The sequence below is a fragment of the Balaenoptera ricei genome, chromosome 3 (genome assembly GCF_028023285.1).
Source record: "Balaenoptera ricei isolate mBalRic1 chromosome 3, mBalRic1.hap2, whole genome shotgun sequence".
Lineage (NCBI taxonomy): Eukaryota > Metazoa > Chordata > Mammalia > Artiodactyla > Balaenopteridae > Balaenoptera > Balaenoptera ricei.
This window is the reverse complement of record NC_082641.1, coordinates 165,715,078-165,732,279: the sequence shown is the minus strand read 5'-3', so window position 1 is coordinate 165,732,279 and position 17,202 is coordinate 165,715,078. Positions and strand designations below refer to the sequence as shown.

At 39.5% G+C, this 17,202-nt stretch overlaps 1 protein-coding gene across 1 annotated transcript in view; it reads left to right on the top strand.

The window, feature by feature from the left end:
* The first annotated feature begins 429 nt into the window (after positions 1-429).
* Positions 430-17,202, top strand: part of ZNF879 (zinc finger protein 879) — a 51,262-nt gene continuing 34,489 nt past the window's right edge. Inside the window, 5 exon segments of the mRNA XM_059917930.1 lie at positions 430-525; positions 1,604-1,670; positions 4,506-4,632; positions 5,086-5,181; positions 9,291-10,747. Of these exon segments, the coding sequence (XP_059773913.1) occupies positions 1,638-1,670; positions 4,506-4,632; positions 5,086-5,181; positions 9,291-10,747 (1,713 nt within the window). The 5' untranslated portion in view covers positions 430-525; positions 1,604-1,637.

Below are 17,202 nucleotides of genomic sequence, written 5' to 3'. Positions count from 1 at the left end.
TACTAGGTCTATGTTTTTGTTTTTACCCAGTGTGTCAGTTAAAAAATATATCTTTTATCATAGGCTACAAAATTTAGACAATTTTTTTTAATTCAAAAATTTGTTAAATAGATTCTAACAGTTTTCTCAATAACCAATAAGGAGCAGCAAACGGCTAGTCGTCCACATTTTCTATTACATATTCACTTTTCCCTCTTACTATCATTGTCATCATAATTATGAATAAAAAGGGTGCACGAGAGGACACGTGGTTACAGCAGAGGCTTCAACTTCCTCTGCCTTCTAGCAAGACTGCTTTCTCTAACCTTCCCGCCGTTGGCCCTTCTCGGACCCCGTAGAGGGCCGTACAGTGCAGACGTCTGGGAAGTATAGTTCGAAAGGACTAGCGCTGCGGTTCTCCTGTGCGCACGCGCATTTTTGTCCGGCGGCTTGGCGGCGGCGGCGACAACAAATATCTCTGCGCTAGGTGTTCCCCTTGCCTGCAGTAAGGGCCGCCGCTTCGAGTCCCCGTCCCGGCGAGCCCAGGTACAGACTGCCGGTGAGAGTGGGCCCGGGGTGTGCGCCTCCTACGGCGGGGCCAGGACAGAAGGCCAGCCGCGGCGCGAGTCCCAGCTCTGGGCGTGCCAGCCTAGGCGGCCTTGGCAGGTGAACGCGGCCCGAGGAGGGGGCGTTGCCCGGGGAGGTCTCACCGCCCGACAGCGGGGCCTATGCCTGGGGCAAGGCTCCTGGAGAAACGGCCCTCGAAAAGAGATTGCAGCAAGCTGTGCCTTGTTTCAGGGTTCGTGAACCCTGGGGCGGTTTTCGGCTTTTTCCGTTGGTAGTTTTTTTCCCCACTAGAGTTTAAACTTTATGTTTATCCGTTTTTGCCAACCTTATTTTTTGACATTGTTCTCCTAGAGTGAATCCGAAGTAATTTAACTGTTTCCTTTTTTGTTCAGAGTAATTTTGTCCGCTTGCAAAGTTACTTCCCTTTTCTCTAAATTTTAAATTCATTTCTAGCCAACGAAGCTATTTCTTCTTAGTCTTGTATTTTTGGGGGTGTGGGAGTAGGGAAGATGGATAGGTAATGTTTCCTTTTACGTTTAAGGCGCTTTGATAACTCTTCGAAAGGAAACACAATTTCCAAAAACACAATTAATTTTTGGTTGACTATTTCTGAAAAGGACACCAATTCTTAAAATGATTTTTGAAGAATTATTATATCATAATTACTATAGCTCAGAGTACCTAAATGCAGGTGTGTGGAATATTTATGTCATTTCTCAATGATTTTAACATTTCTGTGAGCCCGGTGTGACTGCCCTTTACACTGTTAATGCATATCAGATGGTTCTAAGCCCTTAGTTTGATTCTTCTTTATTCATAAACCACGGGCTGAAAGGTAGCAGGCCCAGTGACTGGCAGTCTTCTTACTGCCCACTCCTGGTTTTGGTGGTCAAGCACAGGGCCCCTCCCACTCAGGAATGCCTGGGCTTCCAGGTTCCTTCTGGTTTCCTTCGGCAGGGTGCTCAGTGTGTGGAGACTTCTTAACCTAGTCTAACCATGATGAGGACGGGAGTGCAGGCAGGATGGAGAGATCTCACAGTTTCTTTCTCCGTTTCAGGTGCCTTCTCCAAGAGGAGCAGCAGGAGGGAGACATGGCCACAAGATTGCTGCCAGCCCAGGCTCTGGTATGTGAAGGCTCCTTTCTTGAACTGCCTTCTGGGTTCAGAGGTGGGGAACGTGCTTCATCCATTGTTGAGCTTTTCTAGGTAATGAAGCCCATTGAGGGACCAGAAGGCCTGGTAGTTGAGGAACTTCAGAAAGAAGGTGTTTCCCTTGCTGCAGGGCCAGTCTCATTGTGAATTTTCTACGTAACAGTTGGTGCTTGTTGACTAGGAAATGAATGGGCTCACAGGTCCCATGCCAGTGCCACACCCAGAGCTTTGTGTGGGATCCAGGTCTGTTTTGCCTTGGGGAGGGCAGAGACATGGGGGAGTCAGATCTTTCCATAATGCTAGGAAATCGAAGAGGAAGGTCTCTATCCTCAAGGTATTGAGAACCAGTCTACTCCAGTAATACCTGGTAAGGGTCCAGGTGAGTTTCTAAGAAGATCCTAGAAAGAAGATCTCTGAGTCAGCAGGTGTGGTCAGGGATACTCCCTCCTATTGTGCGATTTTGCACATGCAAGCAGGATTAGGCTTGTACAGATGGTGAAAGGAAAAGAAGTCGCAATTTGGGCAGTGGTTTGCGGGGACAGATTTGGGAAGTGAGCCTTCCCTGAGGTGGGAAGCATCTGGTTCACAGTGATTTTTTCCCTTCTTTGCCCTTTCACTTGGGGAACTATAATTAAAAACATAATGTCTTCCCAACCCAGGAAACCTTTCCACAAAGGTAGAAGAGAAAGAAAACACTTTTATTATTGAATAAACATTAAGCCAGAATGTAATGTGCATCACAGGCAATCCACTAAAGAGAGTGCAAAGACAGAAAACTCACTCTTGCATAGCTAAGTGCTATAACCCAATTTTGCAATTTGGAAATTTGTCAGGTGACAAGTTAGGCCCATTTCCTCCCAGGAATTGGGAATGTTGGCGCATTCAAAGAAATGGTTACCAAGTCCTTGAGGAAACAGTCCTGAGTTGTGAGACTGACAGATGGTTTATTTAGCTATTAAAAAGATTTACATACATTTGGTAAGGACGAAGAAAGAAATTCAGAAAGAAAATGGAGATTGCGGTGGGAGTCTTCTCACTTATTTCCAGCAGCCTCTTAGTTTTAATTTGTTTTTGCCCTTATCAGTCAGAGCACATCCCTGGCCTTGTGATCTCCTTTCTGGGTTTTGGGGATAAAGAGAAAGTGTGGAAGTATTTCTGCCTCTAGAAATGTGTCCTAAGGAAATAGGCTTTGCACGCTTTTTTGTGATGTGCAGGGATGCTCAATCCAGAATATTTAGGGTTACAAAAATGGAAACAACCTAAATGCCCACCAGTAGATTAATTACCTAAATGCCCACCAGTAGATTAGTTAAGTAAACCATCTAATAATCTATAAGTGATCTATACAGTAAGATGCTGGGCAGCAAATAAAAAATGCTGCTTGATAAAGTTACCTGTGTAACATTTTATTTTTGTTTAAATTTAGAGCCATATTATCATGTAAAAGTCTGAAAGGACATACAGCAAGAAGTTAATAAACCTTGTTTCTGGTGGTAGAAAGTTAGATTAACATTCCTTTTTCTTTTGCTTATTCCTAATTTGCTTTAAAAAAAAAAGATTCTTAATAATAAAAGAAAGGGGCCACTACTTTAAAAGAGGTGACTTGTGATGCAGTGAAGTGGGAGATGTTACTGAAGGCAAGTTCGTGTCCTTGATGCACAGTGAGGCATAACTAACCAAAACGTCAGAGTTTGGAGTGGAGAAGGTTTATTGCAGGGCCAAGCACGGAGAACGGATGGCTTGTGTTAAAAAAAACTTGAACTCCCTGACTGTTTTCAGGGATAAGTTTTTTTAGGGAAAATTTGGGGTGAGGGCTGCAGAGTGTGTGACTTTCTTCTGATTGGTTGGTGGTGAGGTAACAGGGCAGTGTTCCAGGACTCTTGCGCTCAGCCTTAAGTAACATTCTCTACGTGGATGGGGGCCTTAGTTCCTGCAGAAGAACTCAAAGATATATTGTTATGTATGTCCCTTGAGCAGGAACCAGGACCCTGCTTTTTGGCTGCACTGTTGTTTCTTGACAACAGAAACAGTTTCCTTTGTTTGTCTGTTCCTTTGTTTTTGCATTCCCTCACTTCCCTGATTAGCAACTGTTTGAATATGCTCTTTGGTGTTCAGGAAGGTCTAGGAAGCTGAAGCCCTTTTCCTATCAACAAGAAATGGGGGACATGGAAAGGCTCTTTGTATACAGGAGGGCCCCACAGGGTCCTGCTTGGTATCAGAGAGAGGTAGAACAAAGACTTATGGGGTGGGGAGAGAGAGTCCCAACTGCAGCCTTCTCACCTGGCTCTTCAAAGATTGTGCAGCCCACCACGCTGGGCCCGCTCCTGGGAAAGCCATGCCTGGGGCATTCTCCGAGCCTCCCTTACTGTGGCTGTCAGTGTCCTCTCTCCCGGAACACAGATGGCCCACGGTGACGACAGAATCCAAGCACACCTATTCCTCCTTGAGTGAGTGTACTGGAGGCTCTAAAACCTTCTAAAACCCAATTCTCATGTCTCACCTGTAAAATGAGTTTGGTCTAGGTGATTGTACACGTCCATGTCTAGAGTTCAGTGTTTGCGTCATTCTGATTTTATTTAATTATTTCAAGTGCTTTACCTTGTTTGGCTGCTGTGTTTCATTTTTCTGGGAACACAGTGCGTCACTGACAGTAGGTAGGTGACAAATATATATGTGATCAGTAACTGAGGGGTGGTCAGGAAGCATTCAGCCTGAAATGCTCAGCGCCTAGAGTGGTGACAGTGTTGCTGCCCAGTCATCCCACAGAGGGCATGGTCCTGGGTGAGCAAGAATGGGTTTCTGTTCCAGGAGTCTGTGACATTCAGGGATGTGGCTGTGTTCTTCAGCCGGGATGAGTGGTTGCATCTGGACTCTGCGCAGAGAACCTTGTACCAGGAGGTGATGCTGGAGAACTACAGCACTCTGTTCTCGCTGGGTAAGGACCTTTCCTTGTGATGTAGAATCTGCTGGGGAGCACCTTGGTGCCCTCTCCAAGGAGGACATTTGGAGGGCATGGCCAGGTTCAGCCCACAGGTGGACTCAGAAAGTAGCGGTTGCTATTGCCCTTGGCCGCCAGGACAAGTCTCGGCTTGGTAGAGTTGGTGATGGGCATCCTCTCTGTGCTTTTCCTGTCTTCTGCCCCCTGAACTCTGTCCCTCTGGGCCTCACAGGAGGTTCCAGCTTAGAGGAGTGCACAGCCAGAGCCCTAACTTTCTTCCTGAGACCACCTCCTGGCCATCCTCTGGGAGCCCAATTTTAAGCCCTTCTCAGAACAAATCTCTTTCCTCTCAACTGTCCCTCTGCCCCAGATTCTGGGGCTGGATCTGAGTGTCAGACTGGCCACTCATGTCTGCACCATGGATTCATTCTCTTTCTTGCTCATGAACAGGGATTCTGTTTTCCAAACCAAAAGTTATCCTCCAGTTAGAGCAAGGGGAAGACCCCTGGATGGTGGAAAATGGAGTTTCTCAAAGCACATGTCTAGGTGAGTGACAGTAATTGGGAAATGGGTATAGCATTTTCTGACTGCTTGGGCTTTGCTGATCAGTGAGGAGGCTGCACTCAGGAGATATTGACCAAGGCCCTCCTTGATGTGCCAGGCCAGGTGAGAAATGCTGGGAAGGGCATATCCTTACTTGACCTTTTTGAGTACTTGGTACAACAGGTTCAGAGGGAGAGTTGAATTCTTCCAGTATGGGTTGCACTTTTGTCATATGTCCTTTGTAATTTGAATGCAGAATATGTAATGCAGTATGTAATGTGTAAAGGTTTGTGATTCATATCTTCCCCCTTTTTTCTTGCTTTTACTGGATTGATTATTTTCTTAAATTATTTTCTTTTTATGGTCTGAACAAACCTTTTATCACTACAATGCATTCCTCATTGTCCCATCTTGGGTTTTTGCTTTGACTTATCTGCAACTTTTTACACGTTTCAGCTAAAAAAAATACAAAAAAAGAAAAAACTAAACAAAGAAAAGATGCATGTATATTTATGTACTATGCAAGAGAGAGAAAGCAAGGTTAGCAAAATGGTAACAATTACTGAATTCGGGCAGAAGGTTTGCAGATGTTCAACATACCTTTTTCCTAATTCTTTTGTGTGAAAAATTTTAAACTATTATGTTCCAGACCCTGGCTGCTAAGACATATCTCTCAGTCTCTAAAATCCCTGTGGGTTGCTGAATCATAAGCTCTTGCTTTCTGTTCTACTTTGAATTTTGTCTTTGTTTCTGACACCAGAGGATGGCTTGCTTTTTGAGTTTTGCTGCTTGTCCAGAATTTATTTCTCTTGATAGCAAGAGATAGCCTTTCTATGTCAGTTCAGTCTTGTGTTTCTATTCATGAACTCTGTCTTCAGATTTTTTGCTTTGGTTTGACTAGAATATTTACTGAGTAATGTTTTCAGAAAGGTTCATGTGTGCTGTATTTGTGCTGTCTAATACCAATTCTTTTACCTCTCCTGTGGGAATTATGTTTGGGATCTAGAATTCTAGCATCAGTTTTTATTCCCAAGAATTGTTCAGACTTTGCTCCACTGTGTTGGGGCACTGAGTATTGTTGATTAAAAGTCCTCTGGAGTTTTTTTCCCCTCTATTTCCTGTATAGAAAACCTTTTCCCCCTTTTTTGTCTTCTGTCTAGAATATTATAAGATATTCTCTTTGTCTTTGGAATTCAGAAATTTCATTAAGTTATATCAAGGAGGTTTGGCTTTTTTGTTTTTGTTCTTAATATTATTCGGCATTCACGGGGCCCTTTGCTTTGAAGACCCAAGTCTTTTTTCAGTTCAGGGATCTTTTTTCTACCACATACTAAAATATATTCTGCCATATTCCATGGACAATTGGAGAAGCCTGACTATAAGAATAACAATATAATAAAATAAAAATTCAATCAGAACTGTAGAAAATAAATGTATCTGTTGTAAGAACCAGGATGGTAGCCAAGGATGAGTTTCAAATTTGGCTGTGAGCTTTCTAGTTGGCAAAGGAATCATTAGTTTCAAATTGACTGTGTTCTTCTTTTGCAAGCATTAAAAAAAATTAATTATTTTAAATTTGTTTAAGGTGTGCATGGTATTGTAAAAAAAAGAGGAGCAAAAAAAGGAGATTCACTTGACATTTTACCAACTGTGCTGAGCCATTGTTAATATTTTACTATTTATCTTTTCAAACTGTGAATATTTGTTTGAGTGTGTTTGTACATGAGAGAGAAAGACACAAGCACGCAGAGAAACAGATTGATTATACATATTGTTCTTGAGTCTGTTTTTAATTATGAATGTCATTCAGTTATTTAGCCATCATTGAATAGAGGTCTACTTCATTGAAAGAACTCTAGTGTATTGTTAAGCCATATTTTATTAAACGATCTTCCTTTTGGAAATTTTAGTTTCCCATTTTTCCCTATTAATATTGCTGTCATGGCTATGGAATACAAAAGTAAATATAAGGGGGAGAAGGTCTGAATAATTATAGCACAAAGGCATGAGCATTATGATTAAAAAGATTTATTGAAAAACTACTCAACTTTATTATACATCAGTGAAATTCAAACTAAAGCAATGAGATACCATTTTTCTCTTTAATAGGGAATATTACCAAAGGTTAAGAAGTACACATCCAGTGTTTTGCTACTGTTCTGAGCAATAAGCAGTATCTTTAGTGGGATTTTGATTGGAAGTCTTTCTGGCTTTATTAAAATCAATCCCAGGCTTAGAAATTTATCTTAAGAAAATAATTCCATAATTGTGCAAAGTTGCAAAGATAGTGTAAAAGAATGTTTGTTATAACATGAGGCATTACTAGGAGTAACTAAAGCTAAATGACTCCAGAGGGGATTTATTAAATATGATATATTCATGTACTGGAATATTATGCAGCCATCAAAATGATGATGTCAGCCTACATTTATGGACATGGAGAGAGTTCATGATTTTTTTTTTAAGTGAAGTGGGGGAGGGGGAAGTTTTAACCACTTTAATTTTTTAAGTAAAAATGTTTTCTTTATATACAGAAAAATTTTGGTGAGCTGAATTCCACATATAGCAGTGATTATTTTGTATGATGTGTTTATTGGTGAACTGTATTTTCATTTTTAGTTTTCTGTATTTTCTTAATTTTTCTTACAATGATTATATATTTCCTTTTTAGTTAAGAAAATGAAAGCTCTTCCATAAGGTACATTCATTTCATTTGAATCAGTGATCCCATTTCTTGCACTGTATCCTAAGTGATCAAAAAGGTAGACAGAAAATCATTTTCAAAAATGTAGTCTTCTCCCAGTATTTCCTATATGGCACCCATCTCCATTGGGTTCCCCAAGCCAAAAGCTAGGTGTCCTCATTCTTGAGTCTTCTCACTTATTCTGTACCCCCTATTCATAGGTGAACATACCTGTCATCTCTGCCTTTAAAATATGCCAGTGTGCCTGATTCTACGACCGTGCCAGTGCAGACTGCCATCACCTTCCTCCAGGAAGACTGCGGCAGCCTCCTAATTGGCTGCTCTATACCTGCCTTTGTTCTGTTTTCCTCTGCCCCCAATTACACTCCATTTGTCACACAACCATCCCCCAGTGATCCTTAGAAGAAATTCCAAACACATTCCTATATCTTACAAGATGCCACATGATGTGGCCCCTGCCCACCTCATTTCCTCCCCTTGTAGCACTCTCCCCCAGTTCCTTCTTGCCTAGGCCACACTGGTTCTTTATCTGCAAACACACGAAGCTTACTCCTGCCTTAGTGCCTTTGTAATGGCTCTTCTTTCTGGGTGGAATCATCTTTATACCCACATTTTTTCATGGCCAGCTCTTGTGTGTTATTTAGATCTCATGCTTAATTTTATTTCCTCATCACCCAGTTTAAAATATCAGGTTGTTCACTCATACTACACATTGCCTTGTTTTTGTTTATTTTCTTACAGTTCTCATTACTCCCAATACTTTATTTGGTTACTTGGTTATTGTCAGTGTTGGCTACTAGAATGTAAACCTTGTGAAAATTGGACTGTTATCTGGCATGTTCCCCGTTAACCCTGAGTCTTGACCTTTGCATGGTAATACATAGTGGATACTCAGTAGATACTGTCTGATTGAGTCAGTGAAGTTCATTACAACATTATGCACAGCACTCAAATGAGTCCCAGAAGTTCAGTAGCTGAGGTCTGGTGTTTCAAAGAGCCTTTTAAGGGCAGTGCTTCTTCCACTTTTTGTTTGTAGCCCCTCTGCAGTTTTCTCTTGGATTTGGCTTGAGTACACTGGTGGCTGACCTGGGAGATGAAGCTGAATAACAGTACAACCTGCTGTACACAGAAATGCTGTATACCGTGCTGACCTCTGCTTTGTTACTAGATCAGGCCTGGCTCTACTGGAAGAGCTGCCCTCTCAGTTCCTTAGCTTGCCCACACATAGGTTTCTTAAGACCCTTTCCCACCCAGGCACATCTTCCATCCTGCTTCTTTCTCTTGCTCTTCTTTTTTCATCCTTTTCTAAGGACTCCCAGGATACATTTGTTAGCCATCCTTGTATATGTTGATGTCATTTTTCTTTATTCTCAGTGCACGAGAGACTTACATGTTTCATTTATTTTAGGATGGGAGAGCTTGTTTGAAACCACAGTTTCTGAAGAAGAAAATCAGGAAGTAATGAATCAACTCATAGGTGATGGTCCTTTTGACTTCAAGTTGGGAGAAATCTACATAAATGAGGAAAAACTAGAGAATCAGCAAGGCAAAAAGAACAGACCTTTGAGGGAAGTCTTAGTTACCATCAAGAAAACCTGTATGAAGGAGAAGAACTTTACAGGTATTGACCTTGGGAAAAATTTTGATCTAAAATTATCACTTATTAGAAAACCCAGAATTGTTTCCAGAGGAAGGAAACCCTGTTCACAGCAGTATTCAGTTCTATTTAAACAGCTGGGAATCAACACAGTGCGTAAGTGTTACAAGTGTAGTATCTGCGGGAAAATCTTCCTCCACAGTTCTTCTCTGAGTAAACATCAGAGAATCCATACTGGAGAGAAGCTCTATAAATGTAAGGAATGTAGGAAAGCTTTTAGCCAAAGCTCATCTCTAACTCAGCACCTGAGAGTTCATACTGGAGAGAAGCCTTATATATGTAGTGAATGTGGAAAAGCCTTCAGTTTCACTACATCTCTCATTGGACATCAGAGAATGCATACTGGAGAGAGACCCTATAAATGTAATGAATGTGGAAAAACATTTAAAGGTAGTTCATCCCTTAATAATCACCAGCGAATTCATACTGGAGAAAAGCCCTATAAGTGTAATGAATGTGGGAGAGCCTTTAGCCAGTGCTCATCTCTTATTCAGCATCATAGAATTCATACTGGAGAGAAACCGTATGAATGTAGTCAGTGTGGGAAAGCCTTTACTTCAATATCGCGGCTAAGTAGACACCATAGAATTCATACTGGAGAGAAACCCTTTAATTGTAATGAGTGTGGAAAAGTATTTAGTTACCACTCAGCTCTTATTATACATCAGAGAATTCACACTGGTGAGAAACCTTATGCCTGTAAAGAATGTGGGAAAGCCTTCAGCCAAAGCTCAGCTCTTATACAACATCAAAGAATTCATACTGGAGAAAAACCTTACAAATGTAATGAATGTGGGAAAGCTTTCTCCTGGATTTCACGGCTTAATATACACAACAGAATCCATACTGGAGAGAAACCATATAACTGTAAGGAATGTGGAAAAGCCTTCAGTTCCCACTCAGCAGTTAATACTCATCGAAAAATTCATACTGGAGAGAAACCTTATAAATGTAATGACTGTGAAAAAGCCTTCAACCAAAGCTCAGCTCTCATTCAGCACCAGAGAATTCATACTGGAGAGAAACCATATAACTGTAAAGTATGTGGGAAAGCCTTTAGACAGAGTTCATCCCTTATGACACATATGAGAATTCATACAGGAGAAAAGCCTTATAAATGTAAAGAATGTGGGAAAGCTTTCAGTCAGAGCTCATCCCTTACAAATCATCAGAGGACTCATACTGGAGAAAAACTATAAGTTAAATGCATGGGGGAAAAACCTTCCAACTGAAGTTAATTCCACATGAAATATCAAAGAATTCATCTTGGGGAGAAAATCATGAAGATTAGTTAATTGTGCATTAAACTTCAGAATTTAGACCTCATCAAACATCAGAGACTTTATGATGCAAGATAACCTTAGGAATATTAGGAAAGCTTCTATAAGAAGTTTTTTTCATATATTCTTAAGTTATTACTGACTATAAAATAGAAAATTTGTCAGATCAAAGGGTTAGTATTTTATTTTCTTTCTAGTGATGTATGAAAACAGCCACCAGCTTTCACAGGCATCACTGGGAAGCATATTGATTTATGGAAAAGTGCAGCCATAAAATCCAAACTTCAGATTAATCTAGGATTCTATTTTTTTGAAACTGCAATTGAGTGTTACTCAAGCCAGTTGTACTAAGAAGAATGTGTTGGAAAGGAAATGTAAGCAGGTGACCTGGAGCTACCTCACTGTCACTAAAATTTGTTTTTGTAAGAGTTTAAAAGCAACTTCTGTACTTGGTGGTTGTTAAAACTTTTGAGTTATTTCTCCCCTGCTTCCTAAGCCATTCACCTGAAAATAGAATCACTCTGTAAACTACAGGTGCAAGTCCTGTGAGTTTTCTCCCCAACTATTCCAAACTCTGAATCAGATCTAAAGTCACATGATTTCAAATCACACAAGGCATGGTATTTCACTTGTTTTTCTCATAAGGTGATTACCTTTGCTGTATTAAGTTGAGAATTAGAGGTTGTTTAGATAACTACTGCTTTTGCAAGTTAATTTACTGATAAATGTTGTTAAAAATCATCTTGCAATGTAGCCATAGGGAGTATGACTCTTGGCCCCCAGGTTGTGCCTGCTTCCTTGAGTACTCTGGTTACCAGCCACGAGTAAGGCCCAGGAACAACATGGAACTTGGGTTGTCCTCCTAGGAGGTCAAGTGAACAGGATAACTTTCACTCTTACATTCTACCTTCACCTCCATCAGATGATCCTCTCTCCCTCCCACAGTCTCAGGGCCACTAGACAAAAATTCAGGCTCTAAGTTCAGATGCTTTTTCCTCCAAAAAATGGGCTATGTCCCTTAACAAGTTATTTATCCCAGTAAAGCATTTCTAAAATGTGAACAATAATTTGAGCAAGCTAAAAACAAGTCATACTAAAATTGTTGAGCTTCACAGAAGTTAAGAGGTTAACATCCAGTTTTGCCAATTTTATCAGGAGTAGACAAGCAGTTAAGGACAGGAATACTCATTTCATTTTAAAAACTGTTAGTTTTTTTCTATTTGCCAAGGTGCTAAAACAAAACAAAACAAAAATTCCAAAATGTTATTATTTCGAGTGGAGATTAAGCAAAGCAAAAATCGGTGAATTCAGCTTTGCCTCCTGGGACTGATCAGTCTCACTGTTTCAGACTTGTGAGGAACAAACTCTTCTGGGTCATTTAGTACTCTACCCGCAATGTCTCTTTCCCAACAACCATTCTTTTAAATTCTCTAATTACCTAAGGAAAATTCCTAGGAAACACATAACTTCCCTATCTTAGTTTGGAGTGCTATACCAAAATACCAGAGACTGGGTAGCTTATAAACAACAGAAATTTATTTCTTGTGATTATGGCTGGGAAGTCCAAGATCAAGGCACCAGCATGGCTGTATTGTCGTTAACCCTCTTCCTGGTTCATTTCTGGTGACTTCTCACTGTGTGCTCACATGGTGAGGGAGCTGTCAGGGGCCTCTTTTATAAGGTCATTGATCTATTCATGAGGGAGGTACCCTCATGATCATCATCACCCAATGACCCACTTCCTAATACCATCATCACCTTTGGGGTTGAATTTCAACATAAATTTTGAGGGGACACAAACATTCAGACCACAGCATTCCCTAAGTATCAATAGTCCTAAAATCATCAAAAAATTAAATCTAAATAAAATCACACAAAATATTAAGCCTAGTTATTTTTAAGGCGAGGTCTATCAAACTTGACTGTAACAGATTAAGTCTTTTGCAGGATCTTTCAGAGGAGATAATCTATAAGCATGACGATTCTAATATAACCCAGCACCAAAATCAGACAAGGAAAATACAAGACAGAAAAATTGCAGGCCAATATCATCTATCAGCAGAAATGTAAAAATCCTAAACAAAGCATTAGCAAATGTAAACCAAAGTACCTAAACATAGTTAACACATGATAAATACAGATTTTTCATGGGAATGCATGGGTTATTTTAACATTAGGAAACTTACAGATGCTGTGCACTACCTTAATATTAACAGAAGTCCATATGTTCATCTCAATACATGTAGGAAAAAACCCAAAATACTCAGTACCTACTCATGATAAAAACTTTTAGCCAAGCAGCAGTAGAAAGGAACTTTCTAACCGGATAAAAAGGTATTTACCAAAAAACCTGCTGAAAAAAATGATAAAAGGTTAGAAGTATTCATGACATGATGAGTATGGGGAAAGAATGAACTACCCAATAATGGTTCTAAGAAGAAGAAATGGTTCATGCACATAGAAAAAAAAATGGATGCCTACCCTCACCATATCAAGAGTTATATGATTTTGGAAAAATATGTAAGGAATAACTTTATGACCACAAGATAGGGAAGAATTTTTTAAATAGGATACAAATAAGCTATATAAAATGTTTATATTATTTGCTCACATTGAAATAAGGAACTTATGCTTATCAAAATATACCAAAAAGGAAAAATCAAGACACAAAACGGAAGGAAATCTTTCCACAGCATGCCCAATATGTTTTCTGGAAATTTTGAATAATTTGTATGGATCAATTAAAAAGAAAAACTTAATAGAAAAAAGTGATCTGAATACATGACTACATATTTCACAGAAGAGGAAATACAAATTTCCAAAAACATGAAAAGATGCTTAACTTCATTAGTTTAAAAATGTAAATTAGGACCACAGGCATGATCTTAAAGTACACATGAGCAAATATAAGATGTATGACAATACTGAGTTTTGGAATGTATGTGGAATAACTGGCATTCATACTCTACTAGTGGGAGTATAAATTGATACAGGTCATGACATCTTGCAAAGTTGAACACCTGCTTGTTGTAATACACAGGCACCTATACATGCTAGATAAATGTTTGCAGATGAGCACCAAGAATTATATGTAAAGACATTTATACTGATCATAATAGCAAATATTTGGAAGTAGTCTGAATGTCCATTAGTAGGAGAATGGATACATTTTAGAGTATTAACACAGTAAACAGCAATGAAAATTGATGAACCAAAGCTATATACAAAACTTTGATGAATTGTAAAACATGCTGAATTCTAAAGTCATAGGAAACTACCATGTGGTATATCATTTTTTGCAAAATTAAGTTTATACTAAGTGGTATGTACATGTGGTGAAGATCATAAAAAACAGCAAGTGATTGGATGAGATGGTATTTTAGTTATTGTCAACCCCCAATGCAGAAGACTGCAAATAAGAAAAAAGAGTTTGTTTGAGGTCCTAAGAATTGCAACTCGAGAGGCACAGATTCTAGCAGCAACTCAAATATGTTCCGAGGGAAATAAAAAATGGCTAGGGTTTATAAAAGCAACAGACAAAAACATCCCAGTAGCATTATATACACGTTATTTTTACAGAACTACGATTGGTGGCATTCAGTCACTTGGGAACAGCAGATTGGTTGCTAAGCTGTGGTCTCTAGGGAGAAAAGAAAACAAGTTCCATTAAAAAAAAAAGTTCCAGATGGTCTCAGGATGGCTGTGTCAAAAGTTTATATTGCATCTGGGGGTGGATGTGTGTAAGTTCTACTTCCTTAATGGCCTCCTGGCTCCATTTTAGATCCCTTTGACATAAGTAACTCCATTTCGTTGTTCATGGTCCACATTATCCACTACTGTGTAACAACTCTCCCCAAAATTTACTGGCTTAAAAAACAAGTTATTAATATCTGTCTTGGTTCCACGTTTGGGCTCAGCTGGGCAATTCTTACTTAGAGTGTCTAATGTGTTTGCGTTCAAGTGGCAGCTGGGGCTAAAGGCACAACTGGGCTTGATACCCAAGATGGCGGGCCGTTGTTGATGACTGCCAGGTGGGAGCATGGTTGGGCTTCTGTGTGGCTTGGGCTTCTCACAGAAAGGTGGCTTGTTTCTGAGAGGGAGTGTCCCTAGAGCAAGCATTCTGAGAGACCTAGGTAGAAGTGGCAAATATTATAAATCAGTTTTGGAAGTCACAACATTAATTCTGCTGAATATTATTGATCAAAAATGATTCACAGATTTGGCCCAGATTCAAGGGGAGAAGATTATAGAAGGGCATTAATACCAGGGGGCATAGTTCATTGGGTGACCATATTTCGTGACTAGCTACCACATAAACACAAAATTCTGGATGGTAATTACCTCAGGGTGTGAGGCAAAGAAATGACTTGGGAAGGAGCAGAGAGTTCCTCAGCTTGCTTGATGCCTGAAAGAGGCTCCCTTGTCAAGAAGAGGCTGCCCAGGCCAGCTAGAATGATGGCCAGTGTGTATGTCCGTAAACATTAAGTGTAAATTTTTGGTCCAACACTGTACTGGGTGATTTGAGAGAGAATAAAGCAGACATCTTCATGCCTGATCACCCTGGATAAAGTGAACATGTAGTTTAAGAGAAAGTTTAAGGAACAAATAGTTTAAGGATAAAGTTTAGGATAAAGTTTAAGATGTAATGACCTCAGATGTTGTACCAAGGGCTATCCCAAAGTGATTAACATTCTTCAGGCCACTGTTAAATTTAAATGTGTCTCATTAACAGAACCATCAACATCTCCCTCCTGTCTGCACCTTCCCCTTCTCATTCATCTCCCTAGATCACCAGAGGAAGAGAATATTGGTTCCTATCACAAGTAAGGAAATGTAGTAAACCAAAACATGTGCATCATAAGAGAACAAGGCAAAGGAGTAACAATCATCATTAAGCTGTCGATAGGTTTTTCTTTGCCTAATTTCTCTTACTCTCAGAGACTTGTTCAGAATCTAGGCAGAAAAGAAAAATGTCCATTTTCATAGCTTCTTAATAGAACATTTTCAAAGCAGCCTGAAAAAGCAAAATATACTTTAATTTTTGTGATAATTGACATGCCTGATATATTTACAGTGTTCAGAGTGATTAAATTATTTAAAATATTCATTCATCTTTTCAAGCGCTTTGGGTTGCATTATCAAACAGATGTTTTCTCATGAAGAAATCTGTGAAATGAATAGATCATTTTATTTCTCAGCTGTCGCTCCATTGAATTTGTCAAATGTTTCCTCATGATTAGATTTTGCTTTTTGGTAAGAAAGTCACCAAAGTAATATTGTATTCGTCTCAGTACATTATATTATCACATTAGGAGTCTTGTGATGTTGAGTTAACCTATTCCTGGGAAATTTAACATTGCTCTGTTGGTTAAGGTGGTATCTGCCTAATTTCCCACTGTAAAGTTACCGTTTTTCTCATCGTAATCTTTAGTATCTTGAGAGGAAATCCTAGAGTGTATGCATATATATTTTTACTGGTCAGACTCCCCTTCACTAGTTTTAGCATCTATTGATGGCACTTGCTGTAATCAATTGTTATTATAATGGTTTCCAAATGGAAATTTTCTGATTCCATCATTCCTTCTACACTTATTAATTGGCTTTCTACTTTAGGGAAGAGTTTTATCTTCTATTTGTTTCTATGACTCTGGAAGCACAGTTTCTTATTTTATTCAATGGACTGTAATCTGCTAATATCATTATTTATTTTGAGGCTGAAATTGTCGCAGACTTGGCCTCTGAGATTCCCTGCAAGCTGGTATCTGTGTCCTTTCTGTCACAACAAGCTTGGAATTGTGTACAAGATTTGTAATTCAAGTACACCTACTTCTTTCTGTGTAGCAAAGTATGATTTATTAACTAGATGACTTGAGGGTTGGGGAGAAGAATTGTGGGGTCAAAAATAAGTGGGGGGATTTTCTCTTTTTCTTCTGCAGTATCTTATATTTCCTCCTCTTGCTACTTTCCCCCTTGAAACATGGTTTCCACACCTCTATTTTCTGTTAACAATCTTCCGCCGAAGCATTACCTTCCCACTAATGCCTCCTTGCATCCTGCATGTACTTGAAAAATTTTTTGTAAAATATTTATAGCTTAAAATGTATCATTTAACCATTTTAAAGTGTACAGTAGCATTGAGTGCGTTCACAATGTGGGTGTAACCATCACCAAAATCTATTTCTAGAACTTTTTCATCATCTCAAACAGAAACTCTGTACTCATTAAGGAGTAACTCTCCATTTTCCCCTTCCCCCAGCCCTTGGTAACCTCTATTCAACGTTCTGTCTCCAAGAATTTGCCTTTTCTAGCTAGTTCATATAAGTGGAGTCATACAATATATTTCTTTTTGTGTTTGGCTTATTTCACTTAGGGTAATGTCTTAA